Below are 19,004 nucleotides of genomic sequence, written 5' to 3'. Positions count from 1 at the left end.
GAAAATCTAAATGTTCGTCATTGTTATTTATTAAATGTTTTTTTATGTTGACGACTCAAAAAGCTGAGGATTAGCTATTTGATTCACCGACTTTGGATGCTTTTAACAATCGCAAATGTATAGGCTATCGTCTCAAATCTGTGTCTATTGCATCCTCGAAACATTCATTCGTTACAAAGAAACAAATAAATTCGCTACAAAGAAAGAAAGAAAGAAAGAAAGAAAGAAAGAAAGAAAGAAAGAAAGAAAGAAAGAAAGAAAGAAAGAAAAGAAAATCTCAGAGGTGAATATAACAACATTTGAAAATCTTTAAAACGGAGTCAAATCCACTTATGATTCACATTAAGCTCATTCACGTGCCATTCGATTTAATCGCATGCGTTTATAATGAAGTGTACAGTGTCTGATCTATAAGCATGTCAAACCCTCTTGTCGATGATTTCAAGTCCTGATATCTGGAGCAGACAGTGTCAGAAGAGCTCGTGGTGCAGCAGCTGTTCCGCAGTTCAGACAAAAGGTCAAGTGCATGACCCCAGGACAAAAGCCCAGAGCAGCCCGATGGGTTTATCTGCCCCTCACACACACACACACACACACACACACACACACACACACACACACACACGCGCGCGCGCACACACACACACACACGCACGCACGCAATATCATATCTGCTCAAATTATTATTTAAAAGAAAACAATTTAACACTGTTAAACCCCATCTAGGGGAAAAAGTGCAACACGAAAGACAGTAAATTTGATAAATGATACATATATTGATTAATTTGAGACTTCTGATTCAGGAGCTGCTGCGGGCTAAAATAACAAAATTGATAAAAGAATAGTGCAGCACACCTAGGAGAGGAATACAATCTTTTTATTTTTGGACTGACAATTCTAAATGAATTGATCAGGTAGAAGCAATAGCTCAAGATCTGAAATCCAAATTTTATGTTGGTTCAACTCAATTAATTGTATTTTTTTTTATGTAGATGCGCTTAAATTTTAAGTTAACACAACTTGCATTTACTTAGTACATTCTATTGTGTTTGATATTTTTAAGTAAATAATGTTGAGTGAACTCATATTTAAGTACATATATAACAAAAGCTTTCTTGTTAATTTTAAATCAAATTGATCCAAGTTGGATGTATATAATGTTGCATGTATATTTTAAGTAAATTCAACTATTTTTTTTCTGTGTTGGCAAATAAACTCGTGTTTTTTATTTATTATATATATTTTTTTATATATATATAAAATAGATTTAGTCAACCCCAATAAATATGGCAAAATCAGATTACAGCTAAATTAAATCCAAAACCGAAATTTGAGAGAGCAAATAAATCGACAAGGACTGTCACAGACTGGGAAGATTTATAATGGAATTAATTGAGGCCGGATAAGAATGCATTCTGAAAACGGTCTGTGTTATTGCAGCATTTTATTTTATGTAGGCTATCTAAGATAAACTATATGTTGAGCTACAGTATAAGCTCACTGACAGAGTGAGGAATTACACGAGCTGCTGTTTTATATGAAAATGCTGATAAGAAATGAAAGCGAGAAAAATCTGTACACAGACTGCCATCTGCTGGACCAAAGAAGAAATACGTGACGGTGAAACAGGAGGTGCATCAATCAAATAAGGTCCATAAAAGTGAACTATTAAAAATGAGTAACTGCAAGTAAATCACATGAAAATGTTAATTTGAATGGCTTTTAATTGCTTTCGATATTTAATTCATTTAATGGTTCAATATGATCTGCGTTATCTATAAGAAATGCAAATTTTAAAATCCATTAAAAGGATAGCTCACCCAAAAATGAAAATTATCATCAATTGTCCCTTCTGTTTCAAACCGGTATAAGTTTCTTTCTTCTGTTAAACACAAAAGAAGATATATTTTGAAGAATGTTGTTAATAAAACAGTTGACGGTATCAATTGACTTCCAAAACAATAGCCTACTATGAAAGTCAATGGCTAACATCGACTCTCTGGTTACCAACATTCTTCAAAATATCTTCTTTTGTGTTCAGATTTGGAAGTAAATGTGACTTGAGAACTCTAGCCAAAGTTTATGTCTTAAATGTGCTTTTTTTTTTAAAAACACCAAACTATAAAACTTATCTCTGCAACAAGCCAAGGCCTTGTACTCAACACACAAAAGAGTCAAACTGACTATAGCCAATTGGAAGCACTCTCAGCCTGTCAATCATTGCGCACAGTCAGGTGTGCTGACATCGGGTTGGCTGACATATGTTTGGAAGGCGGGGCTTTTGAGAAAGAGGGCGGGTCATGGAGGTTGGTAAAAGTAAAGCTAGCAAAAAAGACTATGGCTATGTGTAGGTGCTTTACTCGAGACTATTTTAGAAACCCATATTAACAGAAAACTAGAGTTTATGATATAATCTTAGATATTTGATGTGCTTTTTCCATTTCAGAATGACATTTTTGCAAAATAAAGAACAATAGGCCTACATTAGGCTACGCATTTATTTATTTTATTAGGAAAATTAAAATTCCAGAAAATACCATATATAGCCTACATAAAAATTAGTGGGCTTCTTCCATTTTATAAATTACATTTATAAAATTCACATTCAAGTCTATTATATTAGAAAATGCTGTGTTAAATGATCACTAACTATGGTTTCTATTAAAGCATTGTTTTATTTTTGATCTATTGCTTGGACATATTCATAACATCATTGTGTTAAGACATTGTAGGATACAGACTAAACAATTACATATTCTTCTAACTAGCTTAGTTAATAAAGTTATAAGTAAAGTTTGCAAAATGGCATGTTTCATTATATGGACTAAATGCAATATTTGGCTGGTAAGGCTGGTTTCCTGAAGAAGAAAAGAAGGCTGAACAGTGTACATGAGAGAGAGAGAGAGAGAGAGAGAGAGAGAGAGAGAGAGAGAGAGAGAGAGAGAGAGAGAGAGAGAGAGAGAGAGAGAGAGAGAGAGAGAGAGAGAGAGAGAGAGAGAGAGAGTGTTGACCTCCTGGTAATTCTGGATGGATGGATGACGGATGACTAGTAGGTAATAAATTATATGACGATTATTGCTGTCCACTAGTTATTTATATCTAAGCCCTTCAGGATTGACGTCATTAATCATTGCCCAGTGGTCCATCACAAACCTTGGGAACACTATAAAAGCATTTCAGTCCAGACACCACTAGGTGGCAGTAAAAGCATCACTTGTTTGACGATCGACGTTTTAGACCTCTGAAACATTTAAAACAAAAAAACACTGTGACGCATGATAGTTGGCAATTCTATTTCCAGGTCACTAATGGACCCTTTTCACAGTCTGTAGGCTAATAAAAAGATGTACATTTTTCACACTATACTTTAATATTATATTACCTTTGCATCAAATTACAAGAAACTAGTAAACGCTGCTGTGAGGGAGGTTAATACAGCGGCTGTGAGTAGCAGTCAAATTGACGACTGCTGTTATCAATATCTCTCTATTTTTACCACTTTTATAAAATTGTGAAAACACCATTGTGGAGTTTTTCTTTTGCTATTTGAGCAAATTGGAAGGATCACAAAATATATATTTAATGTAGTCATTCATTGCTATATACTATGATTAGGCCTACTTCTGCGTCAGAGAAACCTGGAAATGTAAAAGGGTCCATCAAATAAGAATTGATCTTGTGACTCTTTGTACAGATAATCATGTTCATTTGAAGCTTGTGATGCTTTTTGGGTCATTTTCAAACACGATCATCAGGTTTTGTGCTCCAGTGCTGCTGCCATTAAAGCAAAAGGAGACAGACCACATACTAAGACATCCTGGTATTCATGTTATGCCATTTTGAGTACTGACTCTCATTATCCAAGTCCTCCTGGGTTACATAAGCCTCTTAATGCAGAGGAAGACTGGCTCTGACTAAGACAAGTGCCTCATTATTTTATGCATAGAGTATTTCATTATCATAATCATTGATGGCAGCAGCCCAAGTGACAGCAATCCTCAGGCCTTCTACAGTTGTATTAGCAATAGGAATGATAAGAATTTGAAATCTTTAACCATGAACTAAAATCTCGTGTTTTTTGGGCATTCTGCAGGCTATGTTTTTAAGACTGCTGATAGGACTAACTAGAACATCTCTGCAGTGTCTTCCTCTCTATTGACTCTAATGAGACATCCTCAACTCCTCATCTCTGTTTCATTTGCTCTTTTAGCTGGACCAAAGACCCTTACAAACCACTCATTAATGCAAATGTTCTTTTATAGTGTCTTATTTAAAATGTATGACATGTTGATGTAGGAGGAAAGTTTTTCTTATTTAAACTTACATGATAGGAGCTTGTAACTAATGAATATGTTGTTTTAATTTGCTTTAGAAAACAAGTTTGTCATCATATGTTTCTGGACATTCCTGGACTCAACATTGACGTGATTGGTTACAAGGTAGTTTGTGACGCCAGAAACGCCAGCGATTTCAAACCGCGTTTTTGAGACTGTCTTTAGATCACTGCAGTTTTAAAGACAAAATACTCAAGCAATGGTGTTGACTTATGAATTTGCACATGGTTTGTCTTAAAGCACATTAAAAACAACACATAGACATATAAACAACATAAAAAAAGGGATTTTCACCACAGGGGGACTTACATTTACATTACATTTAAATTTATTCATTTAGCAGACGCTTTTATCCAAAGCGACTTACAAATGAGAACAATAGGCCTATGTCACACTTCCTGCTTCCGGAACGCGGAGTAGGGATTCAGAACTTCCGGTCAACAGTATTTCAGTATTTAGATTATCAGCCATAATGTCTAAACCATCCGAGGTAGACTGACCACGAGCTATGAGGTTGTGAAACGAAGGTTTTTGCTCCTGTAGAAGCTATAAGTTTGTATGAAATCAACTTTGTTTTAAGAAAAACATGTTTTATCCGCGATCTTGTGAAAAAATACTACACTACCCACAATCCTAAGCGTAGCAGCAACGTCTGCTGATTGGTCCAAATCGCTGTTACCATAGAAACGTTTACCTTACTGGCGGCGGAATTCAAACACTTACCTCTGTAATTGAAAATGAATTTCTCCCAGAAGAACTTGTACCCTTTCCTCAGTCTTTCCTCAGTTTTGACGTTTCCACTTGAGAGTTTTCATTTACCATCCGAACCACATCGTCATATGTGACTTCAGGCAGGTTGCGGAGAGATTTGGTCCAGCGGTATCTATCGGACTAAGCCATTGTAAAAAGCTAACCGGAAGAGCCGTATCCCTACTAAAAGACGTACTTCCGGTCTTCAATTTTTTCGTGACATAGGCCTATAGAAGCCGTTAAACTAACAATAGGACAACAATATGCAAGTGCTATGACCCTTCCCAGTTTAATCTAACGCAGTACGTGTCCTTTTTTTATGAAGATAATAGATATAGAATAGAAGATAAAGTGTTAGTATTAATGGATCAAGTGTTGCCGAAAAAGACGCATCTTCAGCCGTTTCTTGAAAATGGCCACGGACTCAGCAGCTCTGGTTGAGTTAGGCAGATCATTCCACCAGCAGGGAACATTCCAGAAAAAGGACAGAGAACCTCAAGACGACATTCACTTGCAGAGTGCAAGTTTCTGGATGGCACGTAAGTCTGAAGTAATGAGTTTAGGTAGGAGGGAGCAGAGCCAGTGGTTGTTCTGTAGGCAAAAGTCAGTGACTTGAATTTGATGCGAGCGGAAACTAGCAACCAGTGCAATTTTGTGAGGAGAGGAGTGATGTGTGCTCTCTTCGGCTCGTTAAAGACCACTCTAGCTGTAGCATTTTGGATCAGTTGCAGAGGTTTGACAGTGCAAGCTGGAAGACCTGCCAAGGGAGCACTACAATAGTCCATTCTGGATAGAACAAGTGATTGGACAAGGAGTTGTGTGGCCTGCTCGGATAGGAAGGGCCTGATCCTCCTGATGTTGTATAAGGCAAATCTGCAGGACTGGGCAGTTCTAGCAATGTGGTCTGTAAAGTTCAATTGATCATCAATCACAACTCCAAGGTTCCTGGCCGACCTTGATGGAGTCATGGATGACGAACCTAGCTGAATGGAGAAGTTGTGGTGTAGCGCTGGGTTGGTCGGCTCATCAGGCTGGAATGAGAGGTAGAGTGGTGTGTCTTCAGCGTAGCAGTGATAGGAAAAGCCATGTTTCTGAATCACAGATCCTAGTGATGTCATGTAGATGGAGAAGAGAAGTGGTCCAAGCACTGAGCCCTGAGGCACCCCAGTAGCTAGATGTTGGGTCTTTGACACCTCACCTCACCCCTCCACGACACCCTGAAGGACCGACCTGAGAGGTAAGACTTGAACCATTGTATTGCTGTTCCCGAGATGCCCTTCGTCTTTAAAATTGACAGGAGGCAGCAGACAGATCCAGCAGAATGAGAACTGAGGATTTGGAAGCTGCTCTTGCCAGTCTCAGAGCTTTAATTACAGAGAGCAGGGCAGTCTCAGTTGAGTGTCCGCTTTTGAAACCAGACTGGTTGTTGTCCAGGAGGTTGTAATTTGTGAGTAACCGCAGTAGATACTCGTTTGAGGTCGAATGAAGCAAGCAGAGTGTGGAAATCAGCAGCCTGAGGTTTTTCTAGGAGGATGTTGAAGTCTCCAAGAACTACGAGAGGAGTACCATCCTCAGGGAAGGATGAGAGTAGCACATCAAGCTCCTCTAAGAAACTGCCAAGTTGACCTGGTGGACGATAGACAACTACAAATTGGATTTAAATAGCCTAGAGATGGTAATTGAATGTGATTCAAATGAGCTGTGTCACACAGAGGAGGAAAAGGATCACATTTCCAATCGTTTGAGATGAGAAGACCAGTACCTCCACCCCATCCGGCCAGGCGAGGGGTGTGTGAGAAAGTGAAGTTAGTGGAGAGGGCAGCAGGTGTGGCAGTGTCCTCTGGTTTGATCCAGGTCTCAGGCAGGGCCAATAGGCTGAGACCTGAATGACTAGAAATAGATGTAATGAAATCAGCTTTGTTAAGAGCGGACTGGCAATTCCAGAGACAGATGGGAAAAGAGAATAAAGTGCTAGAAGACTATAAGACTTTAACATTAGTTAACATAAACTAACAAAATACTTATAATTTATGGACCTGAACTAACACTGAACAATTGTATTCGGGACCTTTTTGTTAAAGGGTTAGTTCACCCAAAAATGAAAATTCTGTCAGTAATTACTCACCCTCATGTTGTTCCAACCCCGTAAGACTTTCGTTCATCTTCGGAACACAAATTAAGATATTTTTGATGAAATCTGAGAGCTGGATCACTCCTCCTGCAGGCTTATGGACACCTTAACTTGCTGGCCCAGAAAATGTATTAAAGACATTGTTAATATAGTCCAAGTGACTCCAGTGGCTCAATCTTAAGTTTATAAAGATTTATAAAAAAAAATACTTTTTGTGCGCAAAAACAAACAAAAATAACAACTTCATTCCACTTTTCATTTCCTTCTCTCTGGGCCTCGAGTCTTTTCACGTAGTGTAATAGCGTAGGGCGTCTGTGATGCACGTCACCACGTAGGCTCACTATTGGGCGACGCCAGTCTATGGGCGACGCTGGTCATGTGTGTGATACGTGGTGACGTGCAACACAGATGCGCTACGCTATTACACTACGTGAAAAGACTCGAGGCCCAGAGAGAAGGAGGCCTGTGGAGGAGTGATCCAGCACTCAGATTTCATCAAAAATATCTTAATATGTGTTCCGAAGATGAACGAAAGTCTTACGGGGTTGGAACAACATGAGGGTGAGTAATTACTGACAGAATTTTCATTTTTGGGTGAACTAACCCTTTAAGTTAAAAAACCCCCAAAAAAACAGCCAGTCAGAAAGTGATTATAATTTTGAAATTTGTGTAACTTTACCTGAATAACTGAATCAATATTCAATATACTGAATGAAACAAAACTGGAGACAAAACAGAATGGTAAGAAAATCTACAGCATTTTATTAAACTGATAATTCATCATCTGTACAGAATTAGGGAAACCAACAATAAAAAATATGATTTGTTGCATTAATGTTACAAGGCAAGATGAAGAAACTGAGAAACTATCACAGCCATAACCTTTTAAAATGTTTAGTCAATTTGCAGTTAATATGAAACAAGAAAAACTACCGTCCAGCAGATGTTGGAGCCACTTAAAGAGTCTTGCAGAGGAGCATTTCAAAGCAGGATCATCTTTGGCTCTGCACCATGACTTTTGGGAAATTATGACGGGCAATGTCACTTTTCAGAGTAATGGAATCAGGTTTTGCTCTTGCTTGTGGCTTCAAAAGATGCTTTCCCCCCCCCCCTCTCCCTCTCCCTCTCTTCATATGTCCTTTTGTCATAAAAATGTACAATCTATGGCAACGTGATTTGAGCACAATGCAAAAAACAAAAACAAAGAAAAAAACAAGTTCTAGCAAAAAAAAGTTGCTACAAAAAAGTTGGAATAGTTGGAAAGACTCGATATTCCATGCACATACTCCAAAAACGTTTAAGGATCACTTGATTTCCAAACTAGTACAAATCGAACCGAGTTCAAATCTAAAACAACATGGGCACTTTGAGTTTTAAAAGAAAAGAGCAACTAATGACCCATCACAGTCGGCTTTTTTAACACTCCAATAATATCCAATGTGTTAAGTTATCTCATCCAGTTATATGTAAAATAGTAAAATAACCCCCCCCCCCAAAAAAAAAAAATCAAAACAATACACATCATAATCAAAAAAAAAAAAAAAAAGACCAAAAAAGAATTAGGAGAAATATATTTGGAATAACACAACTTTTAACATTTTCTTATCTACAATATATAGTCAAATGTGACCATATGATCAGTAGAATGTTACAGTCCAAATTTCAATCACCAGAAATCTCAGACAATGTCATTTGCACATAAGATCTATTATTTACAGAAGAACATTGAGATCATCAATGCTAGAGGTAAGCAGTATGCCTGTGGCCACCCAAGCTCAAAAAAAAAAAAAAAAAAAAAAAGCAATGAAATGTACAAATCTGTTACCAGATTTTGGACTCTGGGATTTTTAAACCTGTTAAAGGGTTAGTCCACCCAAACATTTCAATTCTGTCATCATCACAAATTGGGAACCACAACTGTAGAGTAACCAAGATTCTTCTAATATATATATATATATATATATATATATATATATATATATATATATATATATATATATATATATATATATATATATATATATATATATATATATATATATATATATATATATATATATATATACACAGTGCAATGCATAAGTGAATACACCCATGCTAAAGTTGACTAAAAAGAGGAATAAAAAATCATATTTTGGAAATTGAACTTAATGCCTTAATTTAAAAAATTAGGAAAAATCCAACCTTTAAGGACACCAATTTTCTTTGTGAATGAATAATGTATCGTAAATAAATAAATGTTCTTCCTTAAAATACATGGTGCATAAGTGAGTACACCCATGTTAAATTCCCATAGAGCCAGGCAGATTTTTATTTTTAAAGGCCAGTTACTTCATGGATCCAGGATACTATGCATCCTGATAAAGTTCCCTTGGCCTTTGGAATTAAAATAGCCCCACATCATCACATAGCCTTCACCATACCTAGAGATTGGCATGGAGTACTTTCCATAAGATCATCTCTCAATGCAAATCAAACTAGCTATTAGGCTAACTGAAATAAAACCATGCCAATCTCTTCCAAAGGCCAAGGGAACTTTATCAGGATGCATAGTATCCTAAAATAAAATAAAAAAAAATACTTAAAAATAAAAATCTGCCTGCCTCTATGGGAATTTAACATAGGGGTGTACTCACTTATGCACCATGTATTTTAAGGAAGAACATTTATTTATTTACGATACATTATTCATTCACAAAGAAAATTGGTGTCCTTAAAGGTTGGATTTTTCCTAATTTTTTAAATTAAGGCATTAAGTTCAATTTCCAAAATATGATTTTTTATTCCTCTTTTTAGTCAACTTTAGCATGGGTGTATTCACTTATGCATAGCACTGTATATATATACACAATATATTTTCTATGGTGGTACAGCTCCTGTCAATAAAATAAAATAAAATAAAAAGGTGAATCTCACGAAACCTCTCAAAATAATAGTGCAAAAACATGTTTTATTTTATCTTTTAATTTGGGGTGAAATTTTGATTTGTCTAGGTCACTTTTCACCACAAATTCCTATATATATATATATATATATATATATATATATATATATATATATATATATATATATATATATATATATATAGTGGATCAAAAGTTTGGAAACATTACTATTTTTTATGTTTTTGAAAGAAGTCTCTTATGCTCATCAAGGCGGCATTTATTTAATAAAAAATACAGAAGAAAAAAAAACTAATATTGTGAAATATTATTACAATTTAAAATAATGGTTTTCAATTTTAATATTGTTATTATAAATTTCAGAAATCATTCTAATATACCGATTTACCATAAGTGTTGGAAACAGAAGTGCTGCTTACTATTTTTTTCATTAACCTGTGATACTTTTTTTCAGGATTCATTGATGAATAAAAAGTAAAAAAAAAAAAAAAAAAAAGAGAACAGTATTTATTTAAAAAAGAAATCATCAAAAGCTTTGGGGTCAGTAATTTATTTTTTATACTTATAATACTCTTATTAGGCAAGAATGTGTTAAATTGATAAAAAGTGACAGTAAAGGTTTATATTGTTAGAAAAGATTTTTATTTTGAATAAATGCTGTTCTTTTAAACTTTTTATTCATCAATGAATCCTGAAAAAAGTATCACAGGTTCCAAAAAAATATTAAGCAGCACAACTGTTTCCAACATTAATAATAAATCAGCATATTAGAATGATTTCTGAAGGATCATGTGACTGAAGATTGGAGTAATGATGCTGAAAATTCAGCTTTACATCACAGGAATAAGTTATATTTTAAAGTATATTAAAATATAATCCCATTATTTTAAATTGTAATAATATTACAATTTTTTCCCTGTATTTTTGATCAAATAAATGCAGCCTTGATGAGCATAAGAGACTTCTTTCAAAAACATCCAAACTTTTGACTGGCACTATTTTGCTCATATGTGAGCGGATGCAGAATGAGTTTTGGGGGAAAAGCATGCACGGATCTTTTAGAAAACCCTTATGTCTTCAGCAAATGTTATGCATATAATCATCACAGTTATAATCAGAGTAACTAACAAATAGACAAAGACAAGTATGTAATTCCTTTTCATCCTAGAGATGTTTGTGGGTACAGCTTTGAAAAAATACAGAGCCACCATCGATGGGGACTAATGGACGTTTCCTTTCACTGGTATGACAGAGAAAGAGAAAAGGCAACATTAGAACATATTTATCTCTATGCACACACACACACTCACATATATGAAACCAAGATCAGCACATTTGTTGTAAACAATAAATAAGGCTTAAGCCAAACATAACAAAACATAAAAAAAGAGTGCAATTGTCCTGTGAACATTCAAAGTACCTCTGAAACAGGGTATATAGTCGCGATCAACCTTACAACGTTGGTCCGAAGGAAACTTGGCCCTGGACAATACAAAGATCTTTAACATGAAACCACCTCTAAAGGTCTACTCCAATTTCATTCTCTTCGTATATTTATCACTTAATGTCTGAAATTGCGCAAAACGGACACTAAAAACACAAAATTGTCACATTTTGTTCAAAGAAAACTAAACATTTTATGACATTGTGACTCTTTTCTTTTGCTGTATTTGATGTACTACCTTTACATATAGAAATAAACCAATTTGTATTAGTGACTTTTTTTTTTTAAACCATAAAACGGTAAAAATGAGCAACGAGAAACACTATTGAGGATAGTGGGAATGACAAAACCTCAAAAGTAAAATTCCAATTACATCGAGCAAATACACCATTACCCATTACATGAGCAAAATAGTGAAATTGTTAAGAAAATAATGTCACAATGTACATATTTGAATTGGTGGGGCTGGTGTTCACTAGGTGTATTCAAATGTCATAATCTTTGCAAGTTTATATTTAATGTATGATAAAACGTCTTTTACCTGATAAAGACCACTGTTTCACATGTCACCAAGTTCATCACATTGGACTAGAAAAACCATCGTACCTCCCCAGTGTCAAAACATTCAGGAGACATCCAAAAATCAATCCCAGACATCCAAAAATCAAGTGGACTAAGATTAAAAACAAACAAAAACTGTAGGGATGATAATAATAATAATAATAAAAAAAAAATTAAAATAAAGATGGCTTCTGAACTTTTTAATGTAAGCTGCTGATTAAAGCCCATCCGTGACCGCACATTCTCAAAAACTGGAAAAGATACGACGAGAAAAATACTGCATTGACACATGAACATTTTACAGTCAAGAAGTAAGGCTGCCACTCTCAAAACAAAAACCATAAATAATCAAGGCATAATGTCCCAATACGATCTTGATCCTGTCCGAGAAGCATTTCAAAAGTTTATCGTTTGGATTCATGGGCTAGAGAGGGTTCCTAACATCACACCAGCCCACAGAAGGTCCGCTGACAGCTCCTAAAGTCTTCGCAGGTTTAAGTACAAAGAACAGCGAGGGCAGGAAATGAGGTGTGCAACAGGAAGGGGGCGGATGGGCGGCATCCTCGCTCTACCTGTCTTTCAGCTCTCTGGTCACACGTTTGGTGATGCGGCCACACAGCAGCCCCACGAGGAAGAGGATGGACACAGCCAGTGCAATCACGAACAAGATGTAGTTCTTCGAAGGTGACGTCATGACTTGCACAGCGAGGTCCGAGAAACCTTCAGCTGGTGCCACCTGGGAAATCACAAACTAGAACTCATAATGAGGAAATGACTTTGTCCCCAGAATTCAGCTAAACCTGACATAACATCCTTTAGGCGACATTATCAAAGTGAAGAGTTGTTAATAAATAAACATTAATAATAATAATAATATTGCTGATATATAATATAAATGTCCATATTAATTTATTTTTTAATTATTACATTAATAATAATTGATCTTAATATAATGGTTTAAAATTATTATTAATAATAATTGTAATGTATATATTTTTAATAATAAGATTTATTTATAAGATTTATAATTTATAATAATTTAAGATTTTTTTTATTTATAAAAAATTTTTTTAGTTGTCTATCTAGACAGTTAGTTAACCCTTTGACGCGTACTGTTACAGCTTATGTATTTTAGAAAGTAAGTGTTTCTGTTGCAGGAGAAGGTGTGGCCTGCACTCAAGCCAGCAGAGATCCTGATTGGTCTGATCCTGATTGGTCTAATTCTGGTTCCATTGAAAATGACCACCCCAAACACTCTATGGAGGCCGAATGCGTGCCATTTGTTTTGCGCTGACTTGATTTCCTCTGTGGTTATGTGCCTTTTGTGAAACTTGCTTTTGTACATTTGATTTATAACTCTTAGGTTGTTTTGAATTACTTTGGCCTTCAGTTATATTGTGTAAATATTATTTCTAAATACTCAATTTAGGGGAAGAGGGAGTGTGACACCATTTATTTTGCATTTGTTTATTCTATATTTTGCATTTGTTTATTCTATGTTGTTTATTCTTTGACATTTAAATACACATAAGTAATAGCAAAAAATATATAAAAATGTAAAGTTTGTTAAATACACACTGATGTCTATGGAAGCAGCAATAATAATCCCTTCAATTGTAATTTGACGATGTGCTTAATTCATATCATATTGTATCGGCAACTATATAGTTTACTATAACTATATAGCTTCTTCTCCCACTTCACCTGTCACTTACTTTCATGTAATTCGGGAGAAGTAGGTGAATTTACATGATGTTAAACTGCGGCGCAAACTAACATGAGGGTGTCATGACGGATCGGGTCCTCCCTCGAAACCGGGTCTTCATCAACTATCACTTAATACTAAGTACATACAAATGATATTAATTTAAAATATTTATAGCTTTCTATATAGTGCATAATAAAACAAAGTGAACGTTTCTTTCAGTTGATAAACTGTTAGTTAATAAATAATAATAGCCTATTAAGTGAATAAATGATCATCATTACATTCCTTTTATAACAAAAATATTTCGACATTTAAAAATGTATTTAACACGTAATTACATTAAAGATGATTGTGAATACATGTAGGGTAAGTGCAAATGCATGTATAAACTAAGCTATCAGGCTAATCGGGTATCTGTATGTTATGCTAGTACATAAGCTAACTAATACAGACCTTTATAACGTAGTTCAAACAGCATTTTTCATAACATGATTTTGTAGGAATTGTAAACAGGCACTAAAGAGAGTGCCTATTAAAAGTATTTTGAGCCAATGGAATAGTGTGGGGTCCTAACCCCTATTGTGCGTAATAGATCAACTAACATGATCATTATCAAGGTTTTTAAAAGACAAAACACATTTACTTACACACATTTGAGAATCGTAATATCAGATAGTTCATGATATAGTTAACAAGATTGTGAATATTTTAAATAAAAAAGGAAAAATTAAATAAAAGCGATACATCTGTCATACATCCCTGCGGTGTGAAGCATGACGCGTCGGCATAGAAATAATATTTGACGCATTCTAAAATTACGTTCGTCTTAAAAAACTCCCGCTGGGGGCTCAGCCAGAATATTTGAAACTTGCGTGTAAAAGGGTTAAATGTGTTTGTGTACTGACCTTCGCTGCATAGCCCCACATGTCTATGCGGTCCTGTAATCTTCTCTTGCATTCTGGCTGTAGACGCACCTGCTTGTCCTGCAGAGCTTCCATCAAACAGGACATTTCTGGGAAAGGATTACAAACACAGGGAGTCAGGAGCTCCAAATTGCAGAGTTAAGAAGAAGAAGAAAAAACAACACACCATAATAACACCATCTGTCAAGTTCCATATATTTTTTCCTCTCTATCTACCAACACGGAAATAAGGTCTCTAAAATAGACCCTCAAAACAGTTATCTTACTAGGCATCATGAATTAAACAACATGAAATTGTTTTTATAATGCATTCATCTGTGAAACAGAATATTCAGTGTGAAATGATGTATTTGGGGTTTAATATGAAACTATGTGGAGCAAGATATTTAAAGGTAGGGTAGGCAATTTCAGACAGGCTAGCAATAGCAAGCTAGCTTTGAAAGCATAAGATCCCACCCTCCCTTTAGAGCCTCCTTCAAAACACATGATCACAACTCACACAGCAGCGTCTGTAAAGCGTCACAATACATTTTTTGGTCCTGTGACTTCCACAGAAGATATATGTACATGTTTAGATATTTAGAGCAATTCTATTATTGATTGCTATTCAGGGTGAGAAGAGAGTTTCAACCAGTATAACAAAAAGTGTTTATGAAACAAATTGCCTACCCTACCTTTAATAAGAAAGAAATATGTCTCATAGCATCTTTAAAAGTATGACTGTATAGTGTGCAGAGCATGTGAGCGGAGTGGAGCGCGAGCGGGCGGATCTTGGACAGAGTGCAGAGCGGCATTTTTAAAAGGACGGAGCGTCGCCCTATTTCCCGCTCCAATTTCGCTCCGCTCACACCACGAGTCTGAAGCATGCACAGTCAAGCCTGACCCAGAATCCGTCTGTCTTGCACAGTCATCAACAGCAGGCTATTTTCAGTCAAAACTCGGCTCAATAATGGAGTTCAAAAAGTATTTCAAAAAGGAAAATGAGAAGTCATACAGGTATTAATATAAAATTAACTAACAATGATAATGTGGTACAAGAAAACGAATGTGAAGACATCGTTTCAGTCAGTAAAGATTCATTTTGGAATCTAAAAAGACACATCTCTCGAAAACATGATACGTGAACGCGCTGGGAAGAAAGCAAAAGGTTAGCCAAGTAACTTGTAACAAAGTGTAAATTAAATATAGCGTAATATTCAAACAAATTCGTTTTGTCATTCAAGTAGGCCTAATGGTTCATTTTATCTAATCTGTATCGTCCGTAATAATATTTATATTATTTGGCCCATTTATTTGTTTAATTTTACAGCAGTTTGTGTGTACAATGGATATAAGCCAATTTTAATTTAAAACGTGCGCGTTGCGCAAAAGTTCACTTATCAAAATTCTGGCCTAATAGTTAATTTACTTTTAAAACTTTTATGTATATTTTTATATAATTCTTATTTATATTATTAGGCCCATTTATTCATTTAATTTTACAGGACTTTTTGTGTAGGCTATATTCCTTTTTACATAGGACTAATTTGTAATTTGAAATAAAACATTTCTATTTGAAAAATGTTGTTGTTGCTCATTAGTTCTTTAGGAGGTAAGGCTGTGGTCTAAGCTAAAAGTGATATACATGTAGATTTTTTTCCTTTTTTGGAGCGAGCGGGGGGGTGATTTGAGTGGAGCGCGAAGCAAACTGCGTTGAGCGCTGAGCGAAAATGAGCGGAGCGGCCTGATGTAGCTTTGAGCGGGGGAGCGGAGGGGTGAACAGTTCCGTGAGCGATGAGCTGAGCTTCTCACCGCTCCACTCCGCTCATATGCTGATAGTGTGTATATTGTGTATATACACACACACACACAATACAGTGAATACTCACGCCTGCCCCTTCCAGGGTTGATGGCTGCACAGTGGTGTTTCAAATCCAGAGCACAGGCTGTGTGCAAGACAGGATCCACAAATATGTCTGCTTTGCTTTCTTTGAGCATGTTCAACACCTCCTACACATGAAAAAGAGGATGAAATGACTGAAATGCAGACACTAAACCTGTATGTAACTATTACAGCTTGTGTGTGAGCGGACTGTTGCTCATTTCACATGTGAAGCACAAAACGGGGGGGGGGGGGGGTTACACTACTGTACAAAAGTTTGGGGTCAGTAAAAACTTTAAATGTTAAATTGAAAGGCTGCATTTATTTGATCAAAAATACAGTAAAACAGTAATATTGTGGAACATTATTACAATTTAAAAGAACTGTTTTGTATTTAAATAGATATTAAAATATAATAAAATATAATTCAATATATATATTGAATTTTCAGCATCATTTCTCCAGTCTTCAGTGTCACAAGATCCTTCAGAAAGCATTCTAAAATGCTGATTTGCTGCTCAAGAAACATTTATGATTATTAACAATGAAAACAGTTGTGCTGCTTCATATTTTTGTGGGATTCTTTGACTAATAAAGTTAATTAACTGCAATTATTTGAAATAGAAATCTTTTCTAACATTATAAATGTCTTTACTGTCACTTTTGATTAATTTATTGTGTCTTTACTCAATAAAAGTATCAATTTCTTTAAAAATATACATACATACTGTATGTATATATATTTGAACCGAATATACATATTTCAGCATATTGAATATGACCAATGTAAGCAAAAAATCTAAACATCTATATAAAACAACCACCTATTTGTCTAGTGTGGGAATCTCTGCTCATAAATAAACCCCACAGATGTGGGTTTAAAGATACTGATGCTGTTTCCATAGCAACTGATGCAGAGGAAACCAGTGTGTAGCAGATGAAGCATGTTTGAGGATGTGTTCTGTACCGTCTTGCACTCCTCTTGTTTAATTTTCAGTAGGTTGTTCTTCAGACACTCCTCCACTTGACCCGTCTGTTCCTGCGCGGCAGCTTCCTCTGCACACAGCCGCATGATCTTACACACACACACACACACACACACACACACACACACACACACACACACACACACACACACACACACGTTATGAAGAAGTGACTAAAGGTATAAAATCTCAATTTTCTTCCTCAGAAGAAAAGTACATTTTCTTTACTGACTAATCAAGAGACCCATTTCTGCTTGTTTGCTCCACGAGAGCCTATAGCTTATGGACACCAGCCTGTAGGAGGAGGGTGTTCCTGTCCCATTGCATTACAAACACTCTCTGCAGCATAGCAGATCAAATAGTCCTAATACAATAACAGTTTTCAAAACCTTTAATAAAACCAATTAAGCCTTGGTGCAGCAGTTAGCACAAAATCTCGTGACATAACATAGGACAGCAGTTTGGATTCGGACTGTCATTACCAGATACAATACTAATAGGTTCCTGTCATTCTACACTGTCCAGACAGAATTAAAATAAAACTTAAAGGTCTGATTTCATAGACAAGGCTTAGATTAAGCCAGGATTAGGCCTTAGTTCAGTTAGGACATTAAGCTCATAAAGAGATAATAAAACGAATCCATGTGAATTGAGTGGTTTAGTCCAAATTTTCTGAAGAGACTTGATTGCTTTATATGATGAACAGATTAAATTTACTCACATGAGGGTGAGTAAATGATGACATAAATGTTTATTTTTGGGTGAACTAACCTTTTAAGCTTAATAAAAATGAAATTTAAATTAAATGAGCAACTGATGCAACTGACTTTTTCTGCAATATTACATCTATCGCCTGTAAATAACCGAATTTAGACTAGAATTTGCGCAAGACCATGAAAACAGAGGGAGGAAATAGAAATAGATTTCCTTGACCTTTAAAAAAGTTTGGGGACAGTCAGTTTTTTTTAATACATTTTTAAAATTACTGTTTTTATTCAGCAAGAACACATTTCATTGAATTGATCAAAAGTGACAGTAAAGTACATTGTAACAAAAGATTATATTTCAAATATGAAAAAATATTGTATGATGATTTACAAAAAAATATTAAACTGCACATTTGTTATAATAATAAGAAAGACTAACAATGTTGAAAATTCAGCTTTGCACCACAGGAATAAATTACAGTTTTAAATATATTTTAGTTATTTAGTTATTTTAAATTGTAATAATATTTCACAATATTACTGCATTTACTGTATTTTTGATCAAATAAATGTAGCCTCGGCAAACATGAGAACTTTTTTTTACTGACCCTAAAATTTTGAATGGTAGTGTATATTGACGAAAAGAGTTAGTGCTAAATATGACAGCTGATATGACTATTTTGAGTTGGTAATCTA

The 19,004-nt window shown here is 35.3% G+C and overlaps 1 protein-coding gene across 1 annotated transcript in view; it reads right to left on the bottom strand.

Annotated features, from left to right (window-relative positions):
* Positions 1-10,859: 10,859 nt before the first annotated feature.
* The window catches only part of glg1b (golgi glycoprotein 1b), a gene marked incomplete at its 5' end in the record, with an annotated part of 54,819 nt that continues 46,674 nt past the window's right edge, over positions 10,860-19,004 (bottom strand). Inside the window, 4 exons of the mRNA XM_081372582.1 lie at positions 10,860-12,859; positions 14,737-14,843; positions 16,623-16,743; positions 17,583-17,690. Of these exons, the coding sequence (XP_081228708.1) occupies positions 12,692-12,859; positions 14,737-14,843; positions 16,623-16,743; positions 17,583-17,690 (504 nt within the window). The 3' untranslated portion in view covers positions 10,860-12,691. The remainder of the gene's footprint in view (positions 12,860-14,736; positions 14,844-16,622; positions 16,744-17,582; positions 17,691-19,004) is intronic.

This window comes from Scardinius erythrophthalmus (assembly GCF_964197995.2).
Source record: "Scardinius erythrophthalmus genome assembly, chromosome: 8".
Classification (NCBI taxonomy): Eukaryota; Metazoa; Chordata; class Actinopteri; order Cypriniformes; family Leuciscidae; genus Scardinius; species Scardinius erythrophthalmus.
The sequence above is the reverse complement of the archived record's forward strand: the minus strand, read 5'-3'. Positions and strand labels throughout refer to the sequence as shown.